Source organism: Callospermophilus lateralis, chromosome 7 (assembly GCF_048772815.1).
Source record: "Callospermophilus lateralis isolate mCalLat2 chromosome 7, mCalLat2.hap1, whole genome shotgun sequence".
In the NCBI taxonomy this organism is placed as follows: Eukaryota; Metazoa; Chordata; class Mammalia; order Rodentia; family Sciuridae; genus Callospermophilus; species Callospermophilus lateralis.
The window spans coordinates 137,368,503-137,385,339 of record NC_135311.1 but is presented as its reverse complement, the minus strand read 5'-3'; the positions used below and the strand labels follow the sequence as shown (position 1 = coordinate 137,385,339).

The following is a 16,837-nucleotide window of genomic DNA, read 5'->3' as shown; positions in this document are numbered from 1 at the left end:
GGGAGCCTGGGAGGTGTTTACAGAGACCTGCTTCAAGTGCCTTCCAGGCCATGTGTAGACAACAAAGCAAATATGTTGGGCTAAATTGCTTAGTACAGGTGGTGTCCTGGGGTTCTAGATGACTAGAGTGATGAACGAGGGTCATAGCAGAATGTAAAACTTCAGCCAGGTGCAACAGTGGCGCTGTCATTGTTTCTTCTGCTGTCGGCTGCATGGGGGAAGCAGAGGGGCTGCTGGCGTGCTTGCACACAGCGACACCCCTGAGGGGTGTGGGTTTCTGTCTGTTTTACTCACTGATGTACCCCAGTCCTTAGAAAGGCGTCTTGTACAAAATAGTCCCACAATAGATAATATTTTAAATGAATGAGTGACTGGTAAGGTGGCCGCCTTTCCGTACTTATTTGTCCTGTCTTCTAGGAAGAGAAAAAAGCTCTCCGTTCCTGGAGGATGTACAGGCTATTTCTGATTTTATTGGTGTCTTCTTATTAACTCTGATTATGGACATGAATGGAGCAACCATGTGTTTTAAAACCTTGCCATGTGCTATTCTTGCTGCAAGTCTCAAAATCTGTATAACACATATATGTGGTAATTTTTAATAACCAAATTAGGTGAAATTTCCATGGGTTAGAACTTTTATTTGTTTAGTAGAATTTAGAATAAGTCTGAAGACCAACAACAAATCAGCTGGAAGCCATGAAGAGTAAGAAGGCCGGTGGAACTGACTGTGGAACCTGCTGCAGAAAGCCAGATGGTGATATAGCATTGGACACTCCATAAAATCTTTTGAACTTTGGTCTTATCAGTTGCACTGTATGTCAATCTCTGTATACTGTGTATACAGGTTAAGAAATATCAACCCTGTTGTATTTGTGGTGTGATGACCTGACCTCTGAGGGTGGACGTGGCTTCGTTTACAGTTAACATGTACATCAGCAGTAACTCCACTGACACACTCCATTTTGTTTTTAAATGAACTTTTACTTTGAGAGCAACTCGATTTATAGAAAAATTTCAAAGATAGGGCAGGGAATTCCTGTATGCCTTTACTTACTTTCCTCTGATGGTAACTTCTTGATGTAGCGTGGTACATTCACTAAAACTAATGACTAGTGACAAAACACCAGACTTTATTTGGATATCAACAGGTTGTCCACTAATGTTCTTTTACTGTTCCAGAATCCAGTCCAGGATGTCATACTGAACCCTCTGGTTCCATTTGGCTTATTTGAAGACCATGTGTATGAAGAGCCATGTGTAACCTGTTCTTTATTCTGCCTTCCCAACAGTGTTCTCTGATTTTAAGGACTTGATTGGCCAGATTTTGATGGAAGTGCTAATGATGTCCACTCAGACTAGAGATGAAAACCCATTTGCCAGTCTGACAGCCACATCACAGCCCATTGCAGCTGCAGCTCGGTCACCAGACAGAAATCTTATGCTGAACACTGGCTCCAATCCAGGAACCAGCCCCATGTTCTGCAACCTGGGTTCCTTCAGCGCCAGCTCTTTGTCTAGGTCAGTGTGGTTCACCAGTGTACACGTCTAATTGGGAATAAAACAGCCATGAAGGATGTAGAAGGGAAAGTTCATTTACAGCGTTGAATTGTGTCATGGACATTATGATACGTATCATATTTGGGCAGATGGACTTAGTCTTTTTAAGTGATGTTATCTTTTCTAAATTGGATTTTTTTGGGGGCGGGGGGCTTTCCATGGTTAGGTTATTGGTAGTTTAAATTTTAGAAATAAATAACTATGTATGCTACCTTAGATCAACACAACAATTAGATTATTATTTAAATGATTATCTGATCTCTATACTGCAACTTTAAGAGATATGAAATGTAATTATCATTTAAAAACCTAAAACTTTCTGTTTCAGTTATCTCAAGTTTTGCTTTGATTTTTCTCTTCTTTCCTCCCTTTCTCAACTACTTTAGCCTCTATGAAACTAGTCCAGCTCCCACTACCAGCTTCTGGAACTCGGTACCAGTGCTGAGTCCATCTTTTGCCTCACCTTCCCATGTAGCCATCCAGACAGCTACGCCTTCTGCTTCCCTCAGCCATCACAGTGTGGCTTCTGGAACTGCGGCGGCAGGAAGCCAGCCCTCGTCCCCACGGTATCGGCCCTACACTATCATGCATCCGTGGGGGCCTTCACCGTGTCCCACCCCACGGTCTTCAGGCATCTCCATCCCATCTAGCTCCCCACGGCTCCCTGCCCTTGCAAGTAGCCCTCAGGCAGTACCTGTCAGCACTTCCAGACCGAGGGCCCCCAGCATGGGCCCAGCTGTGCCTCCTGCTTCACCCAGTGATGCCATCAGACGTCCCTCCTCCCTACGGATCTCTCCTAGGTATTTTCTTAGCAGGAGAGTTGCGCGTGTGTTTGCAGTGTAGGGAGGGAGATTAACATGGTTTGAAAGAACTGTTGTGTGACGCTGATCTCAGTTAAATTTTGGAAGTTGTTTTGGGTCATTAACCTGTGCCACTAACTAGTTTGGTGGGCATGTGACCTGAGTCCACTCTCTTCTTAGGCTTTGATCACATCAGTAAGCAAGGGCTGCTCTGTTGTGCCTCCCGTTCCTCTCCTTTCCCTCCTTCCTTTTCTGAAAAAAGAAACAACTTTATTTTTCAAACTCTATTCGTGTGTCGTTCTTCATTACAAATTAGTTTCAAAGACTGTGGTCAGTGTGTTATTTGAGAGTGGGGGATCCCTGGGCCACATTTTGACTTTTTGGACTGCCACCAGGGTGGTGAAGTGCAGTTCGACCCCCAGACTGTGGGCAAGTCTGAGCCTGGTGTTCTTCCTTCCAGTGGGTGCAGCTCACTCTGGTCACACCTTGATGTTTTGATTTCTGATCACATGTAATTTCAACCTCTTAGAAATAAGCAGTATCAGAATTCCATGAATCCAGTGGCCTCTTCTCTCAAATGTGTCCACTTAGTTCTATAATGTGTAATTTTTTGCATGTAAGTGGATAAAACTTTTAAGATTTTTAAAGACAGCAGATGCAAAGCCTCTCCCTCTTGTTTTTCCTTTGTTCCCTGATGACCTTTTTTGCTTTTGTTGTGGTAGTATGTACGACAATCCTTTCTCCTTCCTCTTCCTCGCACTTTCTGGAGACAGTAGTGATGAAGAAGATGAAGAAGATGATGATGATGGTGATGAAGGTGGTGGTGGTGGTGATGATTTTTCTTGTGTCCAGTTTGGGTCCAGGTATCTGAGGAATGGAGTCTTACCCTGCATGTGCTTAGGTGCTTAGGAACTAACTTGTATGACCCTCTTAGAGGTGTGCTTTGAATCCAGACAGACTAGGATCAAAGGAGGCGGGTTAGCAATTGTGTTGACATGTGAGGATCTTTTAACTAGAAAAAAGTGACACATAGAACACTTCATGTAGTTGCCAGGTAATTCAGAGGAACACTCACCCATAATCATTTGTCAGAAGCCTGAAAACAAATCAACTACCATTTGTGGTTAAGTTCAAGCACTCTCAGATCTAAAATGAAGGACCTTTCATTTGGCTATTGCAAAATGTTCTTGTGGACAATCTGCACCGTGAGGCATGTTTTCGTCATGACGATTGCATGGGTTGCTGGTGTTTAGCAGTGGCATAGGGGTGGGACCTTGTGTGTTTGTGTTCCCTCCTATCCCCACTCCACCATGCTCAGTCTAGATAATCTGTTGAAGAGCACATGGGGTCATATGTTTGATACAATGGGGCTTCTACTTTCATTTCTAACCTTATATTGCTCTGAGTCCCTCCTTGACCTTGTGAAGCCAGACCCCATTTGTTTAAAGAGCCCAGGAATGACTTCAAAAGCTAAAAACATAATTCAAGATGTTGCTGCATGTTCAGCCCCAAAACCAAGTGAAGACCACTACTTGGGTTTTCTAGGTGACTCTGAGCAACAAAATATCTAACCCTCTGACTCTTCTTACAATTTTGCTCTTAAATTGAAGTTTCCTCTGGACAGAGTTCGTATTTGTGCCCAGCACTGTTCAAAAATAACTCCAGGCTATAAATAGAGACTGCAGTAAGGTTAGGTCACTTCATTCAATCTGACCGTGTTCAGAAGAATCATTAGAGAGCACTGAGGAGTGTTGATACAGGCTAAATATCAATTCCAGAAGGTTGATATTTGTATTAAAAAAAATTTGAGAGTGGGGGATCCCTGGGCCACATTAAAAGTGAACATTGCATCATTACTTCTCAAATTTCCCAAAGGTGTACGTGGCTTTTTAATGTACATAAAAATCCTCTGCATGATTGAAGTCATACAGCAGGCATAATCCTTAGGAATCACATTCCATCATTGTAAAATTGCTTTGTTACCTGTTTTGCTACAAATTATCTGTGGGGAAAACACTCTTTTCTTTCCCTGGACTATTTAATTGCAACTTTCTTAACAGGTATATCTGGTCATGGTGCTTTTACTAACACCTCTCTGTCTAGATTTCTAACATCCAAGCCTCACCTCAGATCTTGATTTTATATCCTAGGAAAAACACTTGCTGGTTGTGTAATAATAGCAGCACAGGCTTATTAAGGATGATTCACCTGATACTCTGTTTAAGTGACCTTGTTTAATCCCATGTAGCATTCCCTGAGGAAATTGAGGAACAGGGAGGTTAAAGTCACCAACTAGTTAGCAGTAGAGCCTGCATTCAGACTCAGGCAGGCGGGAAACTGGGGCTCACATTCTTTTCCACCACCCTGCGCTCCTCTGGCTTAGCCTTCTGCGGGCAGCAGTATCTGCTCTTCTTGTTCCTCACTAGTAATTTCGCTACTGAGCATCTAGGCATCTTCTCTATTCCTTGGCTAGGAAGTACCAGCTTCTTTTCTTGGGGGGCAGAGGAGGGCAAAGCTGGGAATTGATAAGAAAAACCTCTTGCATGCTGGGAAACCTCACTCTATCCCTGAGCTACACCCCAGCCTCATTTTACTCCTTAACTACGAAATGCCCTTCTGGTCTGTTGGCATGCCCCTCACAGGCTGTTGCAAGGAAATCAGATAATCCAGGTTGCAGGTTAGATACTCCAATTGTATGTTACTCATGGGTATCAAAAATGGCACAACAGGGGCTGTGGCTCAATGGTAGAGCACTTGCCTAGCACATGTGAGACACTGGATTTGATTCTCAGCACCACATAAAAATAAATTAAGATATTGTGTCCATCTACAACTAAATATATATATATATATATATATATATATATATATATATATATATATATTATTTTAAATGGCACAACAATATTGAAAAATGTATAACACAAACTGTTTAAACAAATGGGAGAGTTTGGGGACACACAGGGCCAAAACCAGGAGGAGGCAGCAAACACCTTGTTCACTTGAGTGACCAGCACAGATGGATTTCCTGTCCCTTTCTATGTGATCTTTTGTTTATTTTGAAATAAGCAATTTTAACACATACTTCTAAGTTAGTGTCACAAGAATTAAGTGGAATTGTCTCCATTTTCCCTTCTGTTGGCCCAGCAGAGTTTGAAATCTGCAGATACTTTTGGAAGTAGTTGTGACCTGCAGGCATATGTTGATCATTTACAGTTTTAATGACAGGGACTAATTTAGGAAAGGCAAAACATTCCTCTGAAGTGTTTTCAAGTCTTCTGTGAAATGCACTGTAGGAATTATGAGGAACTGTTAGGAAAGTGAGTGAAGGGAAAATTGTCTTATGATTCAAATCCCAGTAGAGTCTTCCTCAGGAAGTTGGTGACTGGAGAGAAATGGGGTTATGTTATTTTTTTATTGCATTTTTCTTTGCTCCTCCCCACACCCTTCCCTCCCTGGTTCTTCTGATGATTAGATCTCAGCTTAGGCACATGATCAAGTGGTAAGTAGAGTCTTCCATTGCCTCCAGTCAGGCTCGGGGCTCCTGCCAAAGAGCCTTCTCCTATGTCTTCATGAAGGAAAAGAAACTTCAACATTATTACTCTCTCCGTGAGGTCCCTAAGACTGAAAGGGACAGAAAACTCCAGGTGGCTCAATAAATAAGAGGCAGGCAGCTCCACAACTAATTTCGTAACTCAGTGACATCATCAGGGACCCTTTTGTTTGTTAACTGCTTAGATGCGTCAGTGAAGAAGGTCAGACCTTGAGTGTTAGGAGCCTGTGTGAGCAGAGAAAGGCCAGTTAGTAGACAGAAGATTGACGTTTGTCCTCCCGTTATCGTTGGTCATCATACTGGAGGATGCACCATGGAAGTAGTGGGAACAAAACATTTCCACTCGCCTCCATCCTCGTGGCATGTAATATTTCTTCCTGCCTTACACTTTTGGACTCATTTCCTCTCTTTGGGCCACTCTTCCCGCAGAGAGCTATCTGGCCTGCTCTCAGCCTTCTGTGAGGCCTGTGTGATTGCAGGCTGCTTAGAGGCTGGTGGCCAGCTCTGCTGTGTTAAACAGCACTTACACACATGCTGCCTCGCGCCATCGCCTGTACTCACTTTTCTTTTCCCTCACAGCACTTACCTATGAGTTTGTCGTTGATGGTCCCCACCTCTAGAATATAATTGTCGCATCTACAAGGTCATCAATGTAGACTCCAGAACATGCAACAGTGCCTGTAACCTAGCAGGCCCACTGTGCACATTCATTGACTGAATTTATATTTCTTAAACCAGCACAGCTCTGACTTTGCCTTGGATTGAGAAAATATAAAATTCCCAAGTTTGCATTTAAAAAGTTGGTAAATAGGAAGGTGATTATTCTCATTATGGAAGAAAATTTTATGGAGTCCTTTAATGAGCAAGTTTTCAGCCGGGCCCAGTGGCACATGCCTGTAAACCCAGTGGCTCGGGAGGATAGGGCAGGGGGATCACAAGTTCAAAGCCAGCCTCAGCAACTTAGTGAGACCCTGACTCAAAGTAAAATATAAAAAGAGCTAGAGATATACCCAAGTTGTTAAGTGCCCCTGGGTTCAGTCCCTGGTACCAAAAAAAAAAGTGAGGGCATCTGAGTTGTGACTCAGCGGTAGAATTCTGGCCTCGCACATGCGAGATCCTGGGTTCGATCATCAGCACCACATAAAAATAAATAAATAAAATAAAGGTATTGTGTTCAACTACCACTAAAAAAGTTTTCTCAGTACATTTAGAATGGAATTTAGTCTGCACAGATCTGATGTGTGTCAATCCCCGGAAAAAAAGATTTTTTTAATATTTATTTATTTATTTTTTTAAAGATAGGGAGGGGAGAGAGAGAGAAAGAGAGAGAGAATTTTAATATTTATTTTTTAGTTTTCGGCGGACACAACATCTTTGTTTGTATGTGGTGCTGAGGATCGAACCCGGGCCGCACGCATGCCAGGCGAGCGCGCTACCACTTGAGCCACATCCCCAGCCCCCATTCATTTATTTTTTATGTGGTGCTGAGGATCATACCCAGGGCCCTGCGCATGCTAGACGACCGCTGTACTGCTGAGCCCAATCCCAGCCACCCCCCGAATATTTTTATTGTTTTCAAAAGGATTCAACTATATTTCTGTTAGTGAAGTAATTAATGGTTACATTGAATTGTTGATTTAGTTACCAGAAAATGGCTCACATGTTCTCCCAGGGGAAGGTATAATTTTATATATGCTTTTAAAACTTAAATACAACATGTTTTCAAGATTTTAGAATGGCACAGTGGTAAAGTGTAATGAATTTTATAACAGCTTTTTGATAATAAAAAGAAATTCAAGAAGAATGAAGTACTACTGAAAACAAATTTGGAGGGTAGAAGAGGTAAGGTATCAGGGGGCCCACTGTGTTTCCCAAACTCATCTTGAATACTGGGTCTAGTGATTCTCCTGCCTCAAACTTTTGAATCCCAGGACTGCAGGAGTTCAACCTATTTTAAATATTTAAAAAATGTTGTTAATAGCATAAATTTATGTTTAGAAATAGTACCACATTTTCCTTCATTATCACATTCATAATTTCAGCCCAGCTCTTTCACCATGAATCTAAAAATCCTTGTTATTCAGTTTGAGCTATTGACTCATAGCTTAGCATTAATGAAACTGGCCATTTTAAATATGTGATCATGACTTCCTTTGGCATCTTTAGGATTGGTCTTATTGAAACATTGACACACACTGGACTTTACATTTCCTTTTGTGTTAAAGGGTTTTTCTCCCGTTCTGAAAGCCAGCCAGTTGGTTGGTGCCTGATTGATAATCACCAAAACACACCAACCTCATTTAGCTTTGAAAATTGTCTGAAATCTTCTGAGTCCCTGTGCCTTTCATTGCATTGCCTGGCACAAGATAGGCAGACTGCTGCATAGGTCACTTTTTATGTCTCAGTGAAATACCTGTGAAAATATTTCAAGTGAGAGTGAGGAGTTAAATTGAAGTTAAAACTAAATGGAATGTGTTGCTAAGAATGGAACTTAATTTCATTGGCGTTGCACAAGCCAGCACTATCTTAGCATGCTAAGTTCATGTGGACACAAAAGTTCTTGTGTTATAAGGGATGCCACTTCCAACTGACTCCTTGCAGCTAGTAATGACCTGTTGTCATGAAATATAAGATGCTTTTCATTTCATAAGTGTTAAAAATGTGAGAAATATGGGTCTTATTATCAGGAAGATGAATAGTTAAATTTTTTCATTGGAAATAAGAAATATCATTTTTTTTTTAAAAAAAAACATCTTTGAGAGCTGTTTCCAGGAAAACTACTCACAGTGTGTCTAGGTACAAGCCTGCGATAGCACTGTTTATCTTTGAGATGTTCAGTGAATATTGACATTAATGTCAAGCATAAGAGGGAAAAATCACAAATCACTTGAAACAGAGCTTGCCTCCAGCATAGAGAAATCTTGGCCCTTTCTATTGTGAGGATTAAATTAGGTGGTGGTTTTTTTGTTTAGTTCCCTAGTGAGTTTTCTCTGTACTTCTCTACACTACTCACCTTTCTGTTGTCAGGTCATTCAGCAGATACCAGGTCCCACCATTAATTAATAAAATGTACCAAAACATTAATTGCCATAAAGACACAAGCATAGATGTGTTTTTCAGGTTTCCGTGCTGGCCCACCCTAGGCATGTCTCTGGGTGGCCTCCTGGCCTATGCAGTGGGCAGGGACGAGATGTGTCTCCTTAGACATCCTCTCAGCTTGTCTCCTCCCTTCCCACTTTGTATATTGTGGGAAGGGAGGAGAGGTAGGTCCTACAGGAGTTCAGATTTGCTGGACTCTGGGCTGAGAACCTTGGACTTAAAGCTGGCATTATTTTTACCTTCTATAATGAAATGCTTTAATACCATGTTTTCATTTTAAGGTTAATTATTTTCTCCCCAGAATTCTAAGATCAGTTATGTTCTAATTCCAAGATCGTTGTATATGTTCCAAAACTTGTTAAGCATATCTGTTATGCTGCATAACATGCTATTGTGCTCTAAATTCTTCCTGGTCCTTCTAGTTTCTGCCCCAGATTGAAATAGGAACTCTCGGGTTTCTGATGTTCTTCCCATCATTTATCATCTTCTAAATGTAATAATTTTACTAAGTTTATTTTCTCTCTTCCTCTTCATGCCTTCTATGCCTTGACTAATGTCTTTGTATATTGTATGTATATCAGATAATTTGAGTTAAATACCTAATTTGGTATGAGACCTGTGATGGTGGCATTAACTTTGTTTAATACATTAACTTTGTTTAATTCCCTCAGACCTAACCCTCACTACTATGTTTGGCTTTTGTCTCAGAGAATAGTTAATATAAATAATAACTGTGCTTCACATTGTGACCTGGTGATATTTTCCAAAGCACTTCCACATTATTTCACTAAAGCCTCGCTGCAGATGTAATAGAAGTTCTGGGCTCAGGTAAATATATCAGCACTAAGGCCAGGGCTGGAGCCAGGTCTGCTCACAATTAAGACTTGTTTGTTTTGATTTTACTGTGCTAACTCAAGTTTTTTCACTGAAAGTTTTGAAAATTTTGTGTTAATAGCAAATCCGTTGATGTCTCCCTCTAACCGGATGCTCCATGAGCTCTGGTCCTATTGCCAAATGCTGGATGAATTTTTATCAGTTCTAAACTAGAAATAGTAAAGGTATTTTCTTAGTTCCTTAAACCTGCCCTCCTGGAGCGTTGGGTTATAGCAATAGCGTAGTCTGGCTTTAACCTGCAGGTCTGCCTATGTGATGCTGCTCAGTGTGATGTAAGTACCTGTCTTAGTCCCTCTGGTTAGGTAAGTTACCATCCTCAGTAAGATGAGGTCCCCTTAGTAGGACCATCAAGTGTTTACCAGAAGCCAGTTTTGTTGGGCTGGGAGCAGGTGAGCCAAGCAGTCAGCTGCAGTCTGTGCTGCATGGGTGTCTGTGCTTTGTGAAGGTTGCAGGGATTCTAGCAGGCTTTCTGCTGCAGAAACAAAGACTATCAAGAAGAAATGATCAAGAGGGGGTAAGCACCATCTTTTTTTTTTTTTTTTTTTTTTTTCTCTTCTCCAAAGTTTGGGAGCCTCTGGTGGAGCAAGTAGTTGGGATTCCTACAGTGACCATTTCACCATTGAAACCTGCAAGGAGACAGATATGCTGAACTACCTCATTGAGTGTTTTGACCGAGTTGGAATAGAGGAAAAAAAAGCACCAAAGGTAATATGAACCAGATTATTAAAGAAAAAGAAAAAAAAAAGCCCCAGTTTTTCTTTGATAATCCCCTCTCGAATGGAGAAGTCATTCATTTATTTAGTCAGTCAAGTAGTTTGTTTTAGAGCATCTCTGTGCCAGGCACTGTACTAGCAGCTTGGGATGCATTAGTGAACTAAACGATTTCTGCCTTCATAGAAGTCACATCTTAGGGCTGGGGTTATGGCTCAGCGATAGAGGTGCTTGCCTAGCATGTTCGAGGTCCTGGGTTTAATTCACAGCACTACATAAAAATAAATAAGTAAAAGTATTGTGTCCAACTACAACTAAAAAATAAATATTAAAAAAAAAAAAAAAAAGAAAGAAGGAAAGAAAGAAAACACATCCTAGTGAAGGAAAGACGTGATAGAGCCAAGAAGGAAACCCAGGTAGCCTGGCTTCAGAGTCCTCTCTTGACTACCCTGTAGCTGGCTATGTAGTGACTTATAAGGCCCTACTGATTGCTGGTAGCCATCGATGGTCAAGATAATAACCAGCGTTATGGAGCACTAGCACCGGCAAGGGTTTTGTGAAGTCTGTGTTGGTTTGAATCCTTACAGTTTCTCAGTGAGCCCAGAGAAGCCACATGTAAGATAGGTGTTCTTTCCAAGAATAAACGGACACCTTAGAGACTAAGGTCGAATTGTCTGTAGTTAGAGGCAGGGTCTCAGTGAGTTGTTTAGCTCCTTGCTTTTTGCTGAGGCTGGCTTTCAACTTGCGCTCCTCCTGTCTCAGCCTCCTGAGCCACTGGGATTACAGGTGTTCACCACCGCACCTGGCAATAAAGTTAGGTTTTATCTCAGGAAGCTACACCTGTCCACTAAGCTGTGCTGACTTGGCTTCCTTATTCTCTCATTTTTACCTTTATTTCGTTACTTAGTTCTAGCTGTATGTTGGAAGCGAATCTGATTGTCTACCTATTGATTTCTTATTTGTGAGGGCTCCTTTGGGGATTGTCATATTTAGCTTTAGCAAAGGCAAAGATAACAGGTGCATCTCTGAGGCTGGGCCTCTCTCCTCTTTTCTGAGGAGGCAATGTAGTGGCTGGCTGACACTTTCACTGCAGTTTGCTGATGAGGAGGAAATAAAGAGAGGAGAATGCCCTTTTCCAGCCCTCACTCTTCTGGCCCCTGGTGCTTTTCAGCAGCTTGGGATGATTCTGTTGGTTTCTTGTCCATTTCAGATGTGCAGCCAGCCAGCAGTCAGCCAGCTTCTGAGCAACATCCGCTCCCAGTGCATATCCCACACTGCACTAGTACTACAAGGTTCCCTCACACAACCAAGGTATGCAGAATGCAGAGCCTTACGTGGTATGTGCTTAAGGTCAGCAGGGAGAGGACCCTGCATGCTGCACCACATGCAGAGAACTCCCTGGACCTGAAAAGTGAAGGTGTTTGAGGATGGAGCTGGGGCTCAGGGGTAGAGCACTCGCCTGGCACGTGTGGGGCCCTGGGTTCAATCTTCAGCACCACATAAAAATAGAGGTATTGTGTCTATCTACGACTAAAAAATATATATATATTTTTAAGAAAAAGTGAAAATGTTCGATTAAATGATCTGAGAGCTTTTCCTTCTCTAAAGTACTAGGGAAATAGAGGATTGTTTCTTCCTTATCTTCTAAAGTAGTGCAAAATAGATTTTTAAAAGGAATTATTTATGTTCTAAGAGGTCCATGTCTTTTTAAAAATAGGTTATTTTTTAAACGTGGACAGCAATTATAGATAATTATAATTTAGTTGAAAACAACTGCTTGGAATCAGTGGAGATAATTTAACAAAATGTATAGATCTTGAATTTCCAGATTGTGTGGAATCATTTTCTGTTACTTAGTAATAAAGCAGAGTGGTAGAATGGGTAATTTGGAAATCATCCTAAGAACTACTTTGTGTTTGCTTCTGATTTCAGTTTTAATAAAAAGTATATATTTCATTTCCCTTATGCAAAAATATCTAAAGGAAAAATGATAAACTTACATTTATTCTGTGTGTTCTGTATTATTTTTGAACCATAACCGTCTGTTTTTGAAATTTTTCAAAAGAATGAAAATTAAGTACATGTACCAAAATTTCACTTCATTTCATTTTATTGGTACTGGGGATTTTACAGTGGGGCACTTTACCACTGAGCCACATCCCTCGCTCTTTGTATTTTTTATTTTGAGACATGGTCTCACTAAGTGACAAGGCTAGCTTTGAACTCGTGATCCTCTTGTCTTAGCCTTCTGACCCGCCAGAATTACAATTTTGCACCACGTACCCAGCATACATGTAGCAAAACTTTACCTTACATGGTTAAGGGCTGAGACTGTGGCTCAGTGGTAGAACACTTGCCTACATATGTGACTCTCTGGGTTCGATTCTTGGCACCATATATAAACAAACAAATAAAGGTCCATCGACAACTAAAAAACTATTTAAAAAAATGTTCCATGGTTAAAATTAAGAGTCTTAAAAAGACGACTGCTCATCTTAATTTTTTTTTTCAATTTGGATGAGACATAGACATAAACAAATAAGTAAAAGAAATATATAATGCTTCATTTTTTCCTAATTTTTCTTTTAGTTGTAGATGGACACAATACTCTTATATTATTTATTTACTTTTACGTGGTCCTGAGGATCGAGCCCAGTGCCTCACACATGCTGGGCAAGTACTCCACCACTGAGCTACAGTCCCAGCAACTCATGTTTCTTTTTTGAAGGACTCTTTGCAGAAAGAGCTGGGTTCTTTGAAATTTCCTGTACTGTCTCATTTAAAAAGCCAAGAAATGGTTGCCATTCATAAGAACGTTTATCTTTTGCAAAGGACTGTCAGGCAGACTATTTGAAAGATTTGGAATTTGGTGCTTTGCCTGGGCAGTTGATTCTGCTGTGACATCTCAAGTGCTGTGTTGGCGTGTAACGTATTGACTTCATCACAGCCTTGATTTTCATGGCTCCACAGGTCCATGCAGCAGCCGTCCTTCCTCGTGCCCTACATGCTATGTAGGAATCTCCCATATGGCTTCATTCAAGAACTGGTGCGAACCACTCACCAGGATGAGGAAGTATTTAAACAGGTATGGATGTGTGAGGTTTGCTACTACTATCTAACTACCTTTAGCCTAACTGCATCTATCTGAGACTGATTTCCAAATATGCCATATATTAGAAATTCTGTTCCAAGATTTGACCGTGCATGTGTTATTTGCTCAGAGAGAAGACCCACCTAAGATTCTTTTCTTAAGGGAATTGGTTTGACAGCTGCACTATTGAAATCATGTACCCATTTCAACTAATCAGTCAAGCATCTAGTCTTTTAAACAGGGTCTATGCTAGCTCCTTTGAGAGCTAAGAAAGAAACATAAAACCCTGTCCCCTATTTCAAGGAGCTTGTTAATCAGGGAATACCAGGAGATGGTATAAGGCATGCTGAGCATTTTTAAAGATGAGTACTGCTGACAGGTAGTTCTGAGTCTGTTAAGATTCATAAATTAGTGACCCAGCTAGCTAAGTGGCAGTTCACATGTCACACAAGATCTGTCTCCTTACCACCAAACTAAAAAAGATGCCTGCTATCTTAACATTCATATCATTCATTATTTCTACACTGTTTTGGTATCATGGTGGTTATAACGAAGTGCAAATGCAAATGTGCAATGTGTAATGGTGAAGCTGTTTACATTGTCTTGAAAGTTTCCTGCAAGGTCAAACAGGTAGCACATTCTGTTTGATGTTTTGTACTGCATGTTGTAAAGGGTGCTTTGTCTGAGCTGTAGCTCACAGGCCATTTCCCCTGATGAAAGTATTTTTATAATTTTTTTTCTACAATTTGCTGCATTACTGTTTCTTTTTGTGTGTGTGTGTGATTAGAAAGAAAAACAGAGGCAATCTGTTTTTGACATGATTCCTTTTACTCTCGTTTTATACCTATTTTATACATACCTGTGGCATTGATTTTAAGACCTTTTGAGTTCTTGGGAATTGTATTTTTAGCAGTCTTCAAAGTATTTGTAAAATAAAATTCCAGGGCCTGCTGTGTACTCTGCCTGGGGTTCCTTGGCTGCTTATCTTCTTGTGACTAACAGGCATTATTGAAGGTGGAAGAGTGAGCTGAACTCTGATGAAACAAGGAACTGCCCAGGCCTGCTGAACAATGAGCTCTTACAGCTATAGTGGGCGGGTGGAATGCCTTTCTTATTCAGAAAGGCCTCACAGACAGAGGAGCCCAGTTGTTTTTAACTAGAAAATCCGCCCCAGAATCTGCTAAAAGGGACAGGTTATGCCATTTTACTCATGAACAAACTTATGCAGAGGTCACAGGGTTACCTCTTTGGTTTTTGAAATTTAGGCTAAGTTCACATAACATCAAATTTACCATTTCAGAGTGTAAAATCCATGGCATTTAACCCATTCACAGTGTTGTGTGATCACCATGGACCTGATTATTTTTACCCACAGAATTCTAAGGCCTTTGCTGACTGTGGCTTGGTGGTAGAGCACTTGCCTGGGTTCCATCTCCCAGTCACAGAGGAAAAGAAGGAACTCTGATGGCTTTTCAGCCACACAGGATTGAACACTTGTTGTCGTATGTTAACAGAAGTTTTATCTGGAGAAAAAGGAATGGAATTAAATGCAGCTGCTAAACTGGGGGAAAAAAATGCATTTTACCTCTAAGTGTGGCAAATGTGAATTATTAAATCTTTGGAATTTTAAAGACCTTTTAATGTTTGAGGGGTGTTCACAGATGATAAACAACAAATAGCAGCTGAAATTTAGGATTGGAAATGAATAGCTGTAGAATTCTTCCATCAGTACTGGGAGGTATTTATTTGAAAATAAGAGAAAATAATATGTAGGTCACATGAGTAGTATAATGCTTGACTGAAAAATATTATGCTGAGTCATATTTTGTTGATTTGCAGAGGAGGGTAGCTCTAGTGGGGAAAGTGAAGATACTTTAGTGTTCCTGAGAAAAATGTTCAGAGGCTTTCCTAGATGATAGTTGTGAGATTTTGTTTTGGATTCTGGAACTTCTGCTGGCCATTCCTTCTAAATTACAGACTGATATTCCTCACCCTGTGCCTGAGAGGTTCTTGTCTGTTTTTCCCAGCTTGTGAAACTACATTACTTCTACCCAGATTGTTCAAGTTGCACAAACTACAATGATCTCTTGTAGAGCTGTTGATACCTCAGGACATTCAGCAGACACTTAAAATCTAGGGCACCTTTTTTATTTTTGTGCTTTTCAAATATAGAAGTGCTCACACAGATGGGAGGAAGTTGGTAGTTTTTCAGGTTTTCCAATGGCTTTCTCAGTACTCCCTTTACAGCTTGTTGGTGTTCAGAGTGCTGCTGCTCATGCTTTCTACTTGATGGTATTGGTCTTGAATCCCAATCACTCCCTAGACGAGTGGATCAGTGGGTACATAATGCAATTTGAAGATGAGCTGTGCTGGCAAATCTGGCATAGTGTTACCCAGTGTTAATGGTGAACTTATAAAAGTAAATCTGAGTGTCCTTAGTAAATCTGAGTGTCGGTTGTTGTGTTAATTACACTGTGTATGGAGGCAAGGTGCTCTTACGTTTTCTTTTTCAATTTGAGCATTAATCAGCTATCTCTTTGCTCTCAATTATGTTTAATGATAACATCCATCATTGGTCTGTTTTTCTTATTTACCTCAAAATATTAAAGGATTTTTTAAAGTATTGATAGACTTGAGAAAGTATTGGCACATTTACTTCCTCACAGCTTACAGAAGCCTGATAATCAAGAACATAATTTCTGAGACGGTGTGGAATGTAGTTGACAAGAGCAAGGACCCTTAGTCCTTCAGTGGCTGCACACTTGTGGGTTTCTGTTGAATCACTGGCCATCCTGCCGGAGTACTAGGGTTCATCAGAATGCTGTCAGTTCTGGAGAATTCAGCTGCATCACTTCATAGTTAGCCTTATCAAAGAGAAATCAACACTCTTGCTCTTTGTATGAAGTGGGATTCTCCTTGGGGAAGGAGAGGTGGTGATGCCTAGGCACTTAGACCCAGCACCTTCTTAGACATTTATCATTCTTCGTTTTTGTAATGTTGTGTTTGTGTTTTTTCTTACAGATCTTTATCCCCATTTTACAAGGCCTGGCTCTTGCTGCCAAAGAATGCTCCCTCGATAGTGACTACTTTAAGTATCCCCTCATGGTAAAACTGAGTTCTTTTTCTTTAATA

General features: G+C 40.8%; 1 protein-coding gene across 3 annotated transcripts in view; it reads left to right on the top strand.

Moving 5' to 3' along the window:
* The window catches only part of Ube4b (ubiquitination factor E4B), a 110,033-nt gene that overhangs the window by 53,433 nt on the left and 39,763 nt on the right, over positions 1-16,837 (top strand). The window contains exons 6-12 of one of the 3 annotated variants that reach the window (XM_076861334.2): positions 1,290-1,518; positions 1,944-2,357; positions 3,080-3,220; positions 10,467-10,608; positions 11,825-11,925; positions 13,585-13,699; positions 16,727-16,810. In XM_076861334.2, the coding sequence (XP_076717449.1) occupies positions 1,290-1,518; positions 1,944-2,357; positions 3,080-3,220; positions 10,467-10,608; positions 11,825-11,925; positions 13,585-13,699; positions 16,727-16,810 (1,226 nt within the window). The remainder of the gene's footprint in view (positions 1-1,289; positions 1,519-1,943; positions 2,358-3,079; positions 3,221-10,466; positions 10,609-11,824; positions 11,926-13,584; positions 13,700-16,726; positions 16,811-16,837) is intronic. The other 2 variants (XM_076861335.2, XM_076861336.2) reach the window with 2 other exon arrangements.